The 13641-nt window shown below is 36.7% G+C and overlaps 1 protein-coding gene across 2 annotated transcripts in view; it reads right to left on the reverse strand.

The window, feature by feature from the left end:
- The window catches only part of LOC139959618 (DNA-directed RNA polymerase III subunit RPC5-like), a 34258-nt gene that overhangs the window by 13769 nt on the left and 6848 nt on the right, over positions 1-13641 (reverse strand). For both annotated transcript variants that reach the window (XM_071957371.1, XM_071957372.1), the window contains 10 exons: positions 13099-13271; positions 11952-12034; positions 11129-11265; positions 9744-9864; positions 5877-5958; positions 4855-4914; positions 4380-4537; positions 2677-2744; positions 1594-2063; positions 1243-1314 (listed from right to left, as the gene is read on the reverse strand). In XM_071957371.1, the coding sequence (XP_071813472.1) occupies positions 1243-1314; positions 1594-2063; positions 2677-2744; positions 4380-4537; positions 4855-4914; positions 5877-5958; positions 9744-9864; positions 11129-11265; positions 11952-12034; positions 13099-13271 (1424 nt within the window). The remainder of the gene's footprint in view (positions 1-1242; positions 1315-1593; positions 2064-2676; positions 2745-4379; positions 4538-4854; positions 4915-5876; positions 5959-9743; positions 9865-11128; positions 11266-11951; positions 12035-13098; positions 13272-13641) is intronic.

Genomic DNA, 13641 nt, shown 5'->3' on the forward strand with positions numbered 1-13641 from the left:
ATAAACACATGAAGACTAGCACAATTGTCGAAGGGAAAATAGATGTCAAAGCTTAGTGGAACCTAAACTAAAGAAGAGCTTTCATTTTACTTCTAAATCGCAAATGCTCTTATTAAAGCGGTTTTGCAACCTTTCTATTTATCATTCAGACCAACCTTTGAGATGATATTACTGGAAATTATAAAACACATTCCTTCATTTTTTTGGTATTCTTTTCTAACATTTTATTAGTGAGTCAAAAGCCTCTACAGAACATCTCTGTTTAGAAAGCAAAAATGACTAATTATCATGGATATCCACGTCCCAGACGGAGATGAGATAAAGCCAAAGGTGGGAATATTATCGGCAGCAGCTAAAAATCTACTGGCACGGTTAAGAACTTCTGTTCTGGGAGTTGGTTTGGTATGGTTTCTAGACCAAGTGTGACAGCGTGAACCGCATCAACCGTGAGAAAAAGTAAAAGACTACAAAATCTAATTTATTATTCTGAAGAAAGTTTATCATCTTTATTCAGCCTTCAGGATGATTAGAATTGAAAATAGTTTCCACTTTCCTGAAGTGACAATTTTTGCGGTATCTTTGCAGACAAGGCAACAGATATTCTCTGTAATGTAACAGACTATTTAAAGTGTCTTGATTTTGCAATTAGTGTCACGTAACATGTTTCATGTCTAAAAATAAAATTGAAATTAGCACTCCACAGGTCTTGGAAGCTCTCATAATGCATATATGTTATCATTTGTAATAGCTGGTTGGTCTTTCCTTGCAAATACACATTTGGATAATTAAACACACCATTTTTTTGAAATGAGAAATAAATGTCATAGCATTCTATGCATAAGATAACAGACACTGGATCCCCATGAACAGTGGAACAGCCTTATGGAATCTTGAATGATGCAGTCCTAACTGTACACTTAAACAATTGCTATATTGTACCTTCTAATGCAGTATTTTATGACTCCAGATATGATTACTTTACAATCATTTACATGGCCAGTGGTATTAGCAGCAAGTCAACATCTTACTCCAATTCCACCACAGAGCTCTTTAGTCGGTGAGCTTTAGTACAGTGTGTGCCAAATCCAACAACCAAAGTCAAGGAACTTATAAATGATTAAGTCAAGACTTACTCTCATGAGATGGATCGTTCTTGGGTTTTTTGTTTTTACACCATGCTTGGAATTGTGATCAACTTTCCTGACACTACTTGAATTTACTCTGACTCATCCCGTCACATACCTTGCTGTATATATCTTTTCCTTCCGTTAAGGCAAACAATTTTTTCTTCTCACAGGAATTATCAGGTGGCCACTGAAACAGTAAAAAAAAAAAAAAAAAAAAATTAAAGGAACTTAACTGATGCCAAAGTTAACACATCTTGGTGAGATATCTGAATAATAAAGTTTGACCATTTCTACGACCCTTCACAGCAAGAAGTGAGCGAATGTTGAAACACGAATATAGTATACAGTGTGATATGATAAGAATGACTAAAACCATACCATGGTTCAAATATATCCGGACATGTTGAAGTCACTGCAGTAAAAACTGGACCAAAAAGTAGTGTACATTTCACCAGTCGATACTTACGGGAAGATCCAATACTCTGGCTCCAATGTCTAACGCAGCCTCCTCAAATACCCGATCAGTAATCCCCATACTGAGGAAACTCTTGTGCGGTAATTCCATCAACTTGACCGAGAATACCCTCCTCAAGTCGGACACACCCATCACAAAATGTTCATCGAATTGTTCCCTTATCACTGTCCTTAAGAGTTTCTTCAACTCTTCCGTCTGAGAGTCAAATTCCTGATGGTTGGCCGAGATGCCATTTCCATCTTTATTAGTTTCTTGAGCAGTCTGAACATGGTTTGAGGAATTGAGGCTATCATCCTGCTGGGAGGCATCTGGGATGTTATCTGCGCTTAACCTTGGATTTCTCTCCATTTCTTCAGATTTGTCCTGAGATTTGGCTTGGTTAGGTTTGGTCGGAGAATGACAGATGCTGCGGGATCTCTTACGAGCCGCTTTCACTCTCTCGGGACCTGTGACCACTTCCACTGGAACAGCAGAGATAAAGTTAATACATGGACTTGTTTAACACATGTAATTACACTGGCAGGTTTAACTCTCTGGTGAATACATGGACTTGTTTAACACTTGTAATTAGACTGGCAGGTCTCTGGTGAAACATGGACTTGTTTAACACTTGTAATTAACCGAAGAGAATAGATAATGTAGAATGGAGAAGGGAAGGTTTGAAAGTCCTTAACAGCTGAAAATCTAGTCAACAATTACAGCTTACAGACCTTACAGAAATGTTCACTTTTCAATGAACTGTGACATCTTTGCATATATTCATTTTGCAAGGCTAATGAAACAGGTCCCGTTTGACTTTCCCCATTTAATATTTTTCTGTTTGTCGATTTTCCTTTAGTGTAATTTTATGAATACACAGAAAGTAATATACTATTAATGTTGGCTACAGAGCTCCAAAATACTTATAGCTGTTGGATATGAGAGAGACTGAAATTGACCAGTATGAGTATTTCAATGCTGACTGTTTCATCTTTAGTTGGCTTTGATATTATATCAGAAAGCAGCATGTAGACCTTAAAGTGTAGCAACCTTTACAATCCCAGCCAAAAAAGATAAAAAAGATAGAATCGCTACCTATTTCTGGTCCATCCTTCTTCTTGCTTCTTTTCTTTTCTTCTGGTATTTTCAAAACTTTTGATAACCTGATGAGAAAAGGTAAATAACCTGCTAAAGAGGAATATTGTAGTACTAGAGGGCAGTATGTCAGTAAAGACATGTATAGTACATGTAGTATACATGTAGAATACATGTAGTATGCATGTAGGATACATGTAGTATACATGTAGGATACATGTAGAATACATGTAGAATACATGGAAGTATACATGTAGTAAACATGTAGAATACATGTAGTATACATGTAGGATACATGTAGTACACATGTAGAATACATGTAGTATACATGTAGTACACATGTAGAATACATGTAGTATACATGTAGAATACATGTAGGATACATGCTGTATACATGTAGTATACATGTAGGATACATGTAGAATACATGTAGAATACATGGAAGTATACATGTAGTAAACATGTAGAATACATGTAGTATACATGTAGGATACATGTAGTAAACATGTAGAATACATGTAGTATACATGTAGGATACATGTAGTACACATGTAGAATACATGTAGTATACATGTAGGATACATGTAGTACACATGTACAGTAGAATTCATGTAGGATACATGTAGTACACATGTACAGTAGAATTCATGTAGGATACATGTAGGATACATGCACACTCACACTCACTGCTGGTACAAAGTATAACACACATCCATACTCACTACTAGATCAGAATATAACACACATTCAGACTCACTGCTTGTACAAAGCATAACACACATCAAGACTCGCTGTTGGTAGTGATGATGATATCCTTATCTCAGAATAGAAATACACATCCATACTCACTGTTGGTAGTGAGCTTATCACATGATATCCTTACCTCAGAATATAAATCAGGGATGTAAGTGCAGCCAAAAAAAAAAAACGGAAAAATATTCGGAGACCCCAGGTGAATGCCGTCCTAACACATCCTACTCCTTGCTCTGACTACTTACACACTATCGTTACTGTATGTTAGGCTAGCTTAGAAGTATTAGCGCTAACACATCCTACCCCTAGTTCTTACTACTTACACACTATCGTTATGTTAGGCTAGCTCAAAGTTACGAATACGTCACAGCGAACTACGGAATAAAAAACAGTCTCACATTCGAATGCGATCACAAATATCGACTTTCATATGCGTATCCCGTAGATTTCCGCCGCTCACAAATATCACAAGCGTTAATTCCAAAACTTATATCGAGCACCAGCAGTTACGAAGATATTAATTAGCAGTCCAATCAACATGAATTAGGCAAGGTTTTTCAACAACAGAAATGAGCTATAGCGATTTGAAGTTCGCACATACGCAACGATATTCACATGGCACAATGTTGTACAGTGCAATGCGATGATGCGAAACTGGAAATGGTATTTTGAGTGATCGATGAGTGAAAATTGAAGTTAGCTTGCTGCAACGGGCCAGGCATTTTTGCCGCGTTGTGTCTTTGATATTCGAACAATTTTGTGGAACTTTATTGGAATTAAAAAAAACACGGATTTCCGTAAAAATACGGAAGACTTATTGGAATTAAAAAAAAAACCGGATTTCCGTACAAATACGGAAGACTTACATCCCTGATAAATACACATCTATACTCACTGAGCATATCACATGATATCCTTAGCTCAGAATAGAAATACACATCTATACTCACTCTTGGTATAGAGCATTCCAAAAGAATTCTTGTCTTTGAACAATCTCTGGATACCGTTTCACAAACGCGTGATCATACTCTTCCCTGAATTCCCAACCCTGATTGACCTTTGGCCTTGCCATCTGTTCAAGAATTTCTTTCACATCTTCTGATAAAAGCTGAAAAAAAGACAATAATATCACAGGCAAAGCAATGTAAGTTTCTATCTACAATGAACACACAACCTTCTCACTTGAAATGGTCCACAAATATGAGATATATGTCAAATTTGATTTTAAAAATAGAGCATAACATCTATGATTTATTTTCCCCTTTCTTTTTCCTTCTTTGAGGGGTGGGTGGGGGGGGGGGGGAGAACAGGTTTGAGTATATATGCTTCTTCTAAAGTTGAAACACAAAGAAGAAATGGGAATGATTAACCAGAATAGCTAATTATCAACTAAATCCATGTTCTTTTCTTAAATATTTGTGTTACCTTAACAGTCGATGCTATTTCCTTTCTGACCACACATCTGTTTTGGTTAAATTTCCACATCTGTTGGAGAAAAACAGAATAAGGAAAAGTTTCTTCCTTTTGCACAAATTGAGAAAACTCATTGTACAGTTTCATATCTCAAAACATTATATTTTACTTTCCATATGGCATTTTGGCAAATGCAAGATCGAGGTCCATAATTAATTTGTTAAATCTGATAAATCAACTCAAATGTGACCTTATGAACTACAAAAAATGTTTAACCTTGGAGCAAAACTTGTTCATCCTTTGAGAGCAATTAAAATTCAACTTATTTTCTAACAGTGGGTTTCAGCGTTAACATTTCTGGGAAACTAAGCCTTCATACCTTCATTTAACAACGTCCCTAATTTGAATCAAACTCATCCAAATGTCTCTCTCATTCTTTCTTTTTCATCTTTTTTCTACTTTTTCCTTGAAAATGCAAATCTTGTTTCTTCCCCACACACATAAGTCCTCTTAAAATCACTTACCAAACTGTGTTTCCATAAAAAGTTTTTACTTTCTACCTCTTTCAAAGGTTTTTTTTTCCCCTTTGAAACAGCAAACCCAACCACAACGATGTTAGAAATATTACATTATATATATTGATTTGAGCCTCTTCTTCTTAAAGGGTGTGAAGACTCGCGCAAAAAGAAACATCTAATGCCGGTAATCTGACCTACTTTCGAATGAGGTGTAACAGAAGTGTTAGCCACTACCATTGATCCCAGAAAATACACACACGGCTTGCTACCGTCGGTAATTAGACACTAATGTACAGTCAGTACATACAGCTGGGGTCAATACCCACAGCACAGTGTATAAATGATACAGCGATGGACATCTCAGGTCCAGCTAAAGATAACAAGGTATCACGTATCAATACTGTCTGCATTTTGTAGCCACACGAACAAAACGTCACTTGCAAGCAATAGAAAGTTAACTTTTTCAGATAACCGCACATAATTTGGGCGAGTCTTCAATGCCTTTAAGGCCCTTACCAGGTAGTCCCTACCCCTGCAGAGTATTTCTGCAGGTACACCAGTGTTTGGACTTGAGGTGTCTTTAGGGTACAAAACCTCACTGTAAGGAGAAAAAACAACAAATGGGAGCCAGTTAAAACATACAATTCAAATCTAATTGTGATAGACAGATCTATTTAAAATAAAACACAGTCATCTAATAAACTCCCCACCCTAATTAGTAATATATTTATATTTGAATAAGACTAGTCCTGTTTGGTTTAAATTTCTCGAAACTGGATGTCACACACTCCATGCTGCTTTTAATGTAGAGGAATTAACTCTGACAAAGGCTTCACATAAGTTTAGTAATATTTTATGAGATTATCAAATCCAATTTAGCTGCCTCTCCATCTATCTCTTGTAATTGTCTCCTCACTCTGTTTTCAGCCCCAATTAGCCTCTGACGAAGATCCAAATAGAATCTCAATGTCAGGCCCTGTAACTTTAATATACTTTTACAATTATTGCAGTAGATATTAAGCAGATTTTTAATAGTTATTCCTCTCTCTAATATTATGTTATATAACTTAACAACTTTAATATCAAGAAAACAGACTGGGCTATCCACGTAAAATATACAAAACTGTGATAATATCAGCTGCTAAAGTGTACTACAGGGTAATTCCGCCTCAAATCAACCAATTTTCTGAAAAGTTCCCAGGTGACCCCCTCAGAATTAGATGAAATTTCATCAGAATAATTGAGTATGTCCCAAATGAACACATACAAAAAATTAAAATCATACTCCATGTCGTTTTCGAGATATGGCCCGTTGAAATTTGGTCGTTGCGGCCATTTTGCTCGTTTGCGATTCGCAAAAAGTGACTTTTGTGATATTTTCCGACTTTGAAAGCTCATAATTCAGCCTTTGTACCAGGTAGAGAGCTCAAATTTGGTATTCTATCTTACTTCTTGCCAAAATTTATGAATCTGCACTCAATTTAACTGTATCTCCTTTATTTTTCTGGTTATGATCACCCAAAGTAGGCACTTTATTCTGTCAAAAATGTTTTTTGTGATTTTTAAGGTCACCCTGTATCCACATGAGAGGTCACATGAATCCTATATTCCTTGGGTATTATCTATGGTTGCATGTCTATACCCATAAGCAAATTATAAACCCACCAATGCATTAATTAAGAAATGGCATGGGGCCAAAGTTGGCTCCAGCCAGAAAAAGGTCAAAAAGACCCCGCCCTTCTTGACCCCGGTTGACCCCGCGATCAATTGAAACATTGATTGAAATTTACACCAGTTAAATATATATATTATATCTACTTGTACATCAAATTTCAGCTTTGGCACTCAACTCCTTCATGGTATGGTGGCAATTTGAATATTAGACGTTTTTCGCACATTTTTTAACAACTCCGTACACTAAGTTAATATCATACAGTGTATTTCAAGTTTGAAGCTTGTGTAATGTATTTTTTGCAGTTAGAAAAAAGATTGTTTTTATTATTGTTTTTAGAAATGGGTTGATTATGCATGTATTCCACTGCAATACATGATCACTTCAGTTAACCCTCCAATTGGCTGGTCCCTCATACCTGTAGTGCCTTAAAATCTCCCATAACACACAACACAATTTGGAGCCTTATATACAGTAGTATACAGTACTTTTGTAGAGTTTTTTTTCAACTTTTATGCCACCATTTGAAGTAAGATTTGAATAGATAAGCTAGTTATGTATGTCATTATGGCATCGAGGAATCAGTGAGGTTGAAAAAAAACATAGAAAAGGATGCAAAATGCTGCTTTAACCTAACCCAGTCCCCTTTTTTTCCCCCTCATGCTATACAAACACTGGTAACTCATTTGTATAAACCTTTTGAACAATATTACCTGTGTGTCACATGTAGACACTACATTCTAGAACAATACTGCCAGTGTGTCACGTGCAGACACCATAAACTATAGCAGGAATAAGATCTCATCATATTTTTGTACCCATTGATGTTGGAAAGATTGAGAAGCTGCGACTCTCCAATGACCAACCACTGCAAAATTGTGCCCATTAGAGACCATGCAGAGGAGAGAGAATCCATTTCTGCTAATATTCAACCTCAGGCTGACACGAAAGAGTACCAACCAAGCGTTACATCGCTGGAATGTACGACAATGAGTGGTACATTGGTTATAGTGGAAATTTCAGAGGAAGAAAATGATGTCTTTGTGAAGTTAATGAAACGAACCAAGAACTCCAATGCACTTCCTTGGCCACAAAACACCCACAATAATTGTTGGATACCATTCTGAGCTACTATTTGTGTCATCAGTGCTCCAGAGTTACAGGGACATGGAAGCAGCCAGTACACTCTTCCTCATGAATACTTAAAAGACCATTCCAACCAAACTGCAAGCATTCATCAACTAAACAAATTACAGTAAAGTGTGCTAACTTGTATATTAAGCCACACTGCAAGCATTCATCAAGTAAAAGAAATTAAAGTGTGCTAAACTTGTTTTACTTGTATATGGACATGCATGTGTGGTAAGAAAACTGTAAGGACATTGAAGCATTGAGAGTTGTGACAGAACCAGTAATTTACATGTGCGTGAATCGTTAATGATGTGATTAAATGTCATTAATTTGACCTAAAACAATTTGTTATGTTACATTTTGATTCAGCTGACTGAAACAAGGATACAATGATCATATCACTCAATATTATACTATGATTACATGACAAATATATAAGCATTAAAAAATGTGCGAAAAACGTCTAATATTCAAATTGCCACCATACCATGAAGGAGTTGAGTGCCAAAGCTGAAATTTGATGTACAAGTAGATATAATATATATATTTAACTGGTGTAAATTTCAGTCAATGTTTCAATTGATCGCGGGGTCAACCGGGGTCAAGAAGGGCGGGGTCTTTTTGACCTTTTTCTGGCTGGAGCCAACTTTGGCCCCATGCCATTTCTTAATTAATGCATTGGTGGGCTTATAATTGCTTATGGGTATAGACATGCAACCATAGATTATATCCAAGGAATATACAATTCATGTGACCTCTCATGTGGGCACAGGGTGACCTTAAAAATCACAAAAAACATTTTTGACAGAATAAAGTGCCTACTTTGGGTGATCATAACCAGAAAAATAAAGGAGATACAGTTAAATTGAGTGCAGATTCATAAATTTTGGCAAGAAGTAAGATAGAATACCAAATTTGAGCTCTCTACCTGGTACAAAGACTGAATTATGAGCTTTCAAAGTCGGAAAATATCACAAAAGTCACTTTTTGCAAATCGCAAACGAGCAAAATGGCCGCAACGACCAAATTTCAACGGGCCATATCTCGAAAACGATATGGAGTATGATTTTAATTTTTTGTATGTGTTCATTTGGGACATACTCAATCATTCTGATGAAGTTTCATCTAAATCTGAGAGGGTCACCTGGGGACCACTGGTTGATTTGACATGGAATGACCCTACAATCTTTTCATTAGCTAAGTGATATTTAGAAACACATCGTGGATAGAATCTGCACCTAGGAACACCTCATACAAAGAATCTGCATGAAAACACTTTTGACTAGAAATTGTTGTCAACAATGTTGAGCCTCAAGTTCAGGATAATGTTCATATTTTGTGTATCAAGTTTAATGGTTAATGGGTTTCTCATAAAATGTTGTAAATATTATGCTTCAGTTTACATGAACTGTCACAACTTAGCCAACTCTCCAAACCCCATTGGATATGCCATACCATCCCTTATCTCTGGTGGGGGGGGGCTCCATTTCCACATTCTGCAACATAAATATATATCTTCAAATATTACATGCTGTGAAATCAATTTAGAGCTTCAAAACAGTGATAAATATCTACAGTACCTTTTAACAACCCAGCATCCTTGTACCAAGTAAGCAACTTGCTGAAGGGGTTTGAGAACATTATTTGCATCAAATGAACTGGACAAGTATTGCAATAACTGAGAAAACTTCATGACTTTAGCTGTGAAGAAAATAAAAACAATGAGAATATTAGCAAACCCTGGCAGCTGGGTTGAATCTGTGCAAAAAGTCTCTGGCCATAAGACTACATTGGAACTGTAAATGTATCATTTCTTTTGATGTATTAATGTGAGAATGTGTCATATTCTCTCACTAAACAGCAGCAAATAGCCTTGGACTAAGCCTCTTCCATAGTAGATATATGTAGCACACCGCACTTGTGGGACAACTTTCTAATGCTAGTACCACTGTATACTGCACACATGTGTCATGCTTCAAAGCAATCCTTCTGACAGTATGAACAGTTCCAAATCTTTATCTAATAGAAACATGATATTCATACTGTCAGTAGCTGTGCTTCAAAGCAGTTGCACTTACAGTATAAACAGTTCCAAGCCTTTCACTTATAGAGTAACATGATATTCATACTGTCAGTACATGTGCTTCAAAGCAGTTGTACTTACAGTATAACCAGTTTCAAGCCTTTCCCTTATAGAGTTACATGATATTCATACTGTCAGTATCTGTGCTACAAAGCAGTTGAAATTACAGTATACTGTAAACAGTTGCAAGCCTTTCCCTTATAGAGAAACATGATATTCATACTGTCAGTACATGTGCTTCAAAGCAATGTTACCCACAGTATGAACAGCATTGAACTTTAAATATCTGAGAGAAACAGGATATTGTTACTGCTCATACTGTCAAGATGTGTGCTTTCCAGCATAACATCAAGGTACAGGTTTACCGAAAGTTATCCCAACCAACTTATCTAGAGGTTCTAGACCTAGCCTTCTCAGAACAGAAGAGATGAGGCCAATCATCATCATGAACTGCTAAGTGATAATGCAAAGTACTTTGTTTGGTTAAAAAGTTCTGTTCCAAAAATGTTCTTGCACTACTTTGCATTAATCACAGGACACAATCTAATTATGAAATTTTGATAAATGTTTTCAGTAATATTGTAAACTATACTAAAAGGATACCAGACGATATCACTGCAAAAATATCTTCAAATATCTCCACGTCATATTTGAATGTTTGTTCCCATCATATTGTGGGAATGAAAAATAAATGACAATTTTCACTTTGGTAGAGAAAACTGCATTTTTGTCACCAAAAATATCAATCTGTAACCAAGCATTTTAGAGAGATGATATTGTGATATTGCATGGAGGATAATGATGATGTAAGTCACAATAAACTTGTTTAATCTTCAGAGCATTGTTGCTATGAGATGGGATTGATCACAAATGTGTATTTACCGTTAGTGAGTAACGCCCGGACTTGGTTCGCTAAAGGCATACTCTGTAGTTGTGTGATGGACAACACATTGTTAGGCATCTGAGCTTTAGCAGAATCATCAGCCTTGGACTCTGGAATCAATTTCGTCAGATAGTCTCTGGAATGGAACCGAATATACAGAAATTAACAACGAATCTCTCTATAAAGTACAAACTAACTGTAAACAGTAGTCTTTAGAAGAAATAGTAACTGACGGAAATATTGAAAATTTTCAAAGATTTTAATCTGGTTTATAAGTCCTTATGTTTGATTCAATGTATATTGATCAACCCTGTATAGACTTATTAATCCTTAGTAATGATGTTGATGTCACAAGAAAAGATTGGCATATTCTACATCGGTAAGTAAAATGAAAAATTCATTGTAATAATATCAATTTCAAAAGAGGTAAATTGACTCAAGTTTGTAGTGGAATTAAGTTTGTAGTGGAATTAAGTTTGTAGTGAATACGTTTGTAGTGAATAAGTTTGTAGTGGAATTAAATGTTTTGCAAAAACTTCACATTCTCCATGAATTGTGAATAAATGGATGGATTTGCTATGAGTCATGCTATGGGGGAAAACAATGTCAAAGGATTTTTAACAATGCTTTAGTAAAACATTATGAGAATTGCAACAGGATTTGAGGTTTCTGAGTTGGGGCTTTTTCCCATATGGACCTTGATGGGAACAATTTGTCCCTCATAATCTTCCTTTAAAATCTGAACTGCACTGAATAAGACTGAACTAACCTAGCTTAACAAAACATAAACATAACATAAAATAACATTGACAGGGGACTCACTTTGGGAGCATGGAGAGCTGAGAAATTTCATGATCGACAGCGGTACAGAGGAGGCCTTCTTTCTCTTTGGAAGATCTTGGATCCTGGATTAAGAATCAAACAGGTGATAACATTTTATTTTACCAGATCAGACATGAGATGAGTCATACAGTATCCAGATGATTGATACCACTGATATAGTCGAGTGGATATTACAAGCAATGAAACCTAACATCTGGGAGGTCGTGGGTTCATTCCCAGGCCGGCCAAAGTGAGGAAGGACATCCATGTATTTTCATCATCTCAAATGATCTTCAAGTTGCAAAAAAGAAAAAAAAACCTAAATCACCCGACGATCTTAAACTGTATATTGGCTAGCCTCCCAATGTGAAGGGTAAGTAATAAGCCATGCTACCTCTCATACATGCAAATGTGGCATCTTAGGGTCTTAAACTAACTGCCATCTAGGCAGAATTCACAAAACACTCTTACATCAGAGATAACATGACTTGACAGCATAGAATATTGCATAAACCATTAGAGTACTTAAATAGTGAGGCTAAAACCTAATACTTGAGCTCTTTATGTTAGCTTAGCAGGGATTTGCCCACGCTGGGCGGCACTGGGCGGCCCCGCCCAGCACTAAAAATTACCGCCCAGCACTGTCTTAAAAATAGTGAATCCTGCCCAGCACTATTTTCATCTTAAATCCCGACATTCCTAACAATATATTCAACATAAATTGGGCCTAGAGCCTATGCCAAAATCATACAGACTAATAATGCATCAGTTACGCATGCGAGAAACATTATTACGGCTCTCAATCGGTCCCTTGTAAAATCTCTTTGAAACATACTAATAACTTTTACCAGGTACGTACTATATTTCGCTAAAAAAAAATTAAAAAATGCAAATTGTTAGCAAAACTAGTACTTGTGTATGTTCTTAAAAAGTTACACAAGTGCCTGCATTTGGCATCTGAGCACCTTCAAAAATCCCCCTTAGACCCCTCCCCAAGGACGGCGATCAGTATACCCAGCACTCAGGATATCCTGGACACATCCCTGCTTAGTTATCCTTCGCTGTGGTTTGAACAATGCATGTCGTTCCGTGCAATGTCAGATTCTTTTAATCCAGTTATGTAACAAACAAGGAAACACATGCTTACATCGATATCAATGTAACAACCAGGTACCCAAGCCTCTTGTTCAAGTTTCTGCACGTGGAAGGCATAGGAGGCCTCGCGTCTCGCCTTGGCGATGTCGCTCTCCTGACGAACAAACTGAACTTTAATTGTCTTCTGCTCTTCCTCTTTCTCCATCTCATCCTGAGAGGCATCTCCTATACGTTGGAGAAACAAAAGAAGATACAGTGAGAGTATGTAGCGTAATGATAATATGCAAGCAACCAGTAGCTTCCATGTCAGTATACTCTCGTAAAGTATATGAACATTTGTTTCTAGGATACAGACCCAGTTCTTGCGGGAAAGGGGTGGGAAGGTGTTATTCCCCCAGCATTCCACCCCCTCCCACCCCCCTCTTCCAATTCCAACAACAGTGCAGAGGGTCAAGCTAACTGCTAATGGAATCCAAAGCCATTTATGTCTTGCAATAAAGAGTTAATATAAAAGTCAAATGCACCATCTACTGCTAGTACAAATTGGACAGGTTCAAAGGTCATGACATTTGAATCCAAGCTATATCTTCCTCAA

The sequence above is a fragment of the Apostichopus japonicus genome, chromosome 19 (assembly GCF_037975245.1).
Source record: "Apostichopus japonicus isolate 1M-3 chromosome 19, ASM3797524v1, whole genome shotgun sequence".
NCBI lineage: Eukaryota > Metazoa > Echinodermata > Holothuroidea > Aspidochirotida > Stichopodidae > Apostichopus > Apostichopus japonicus.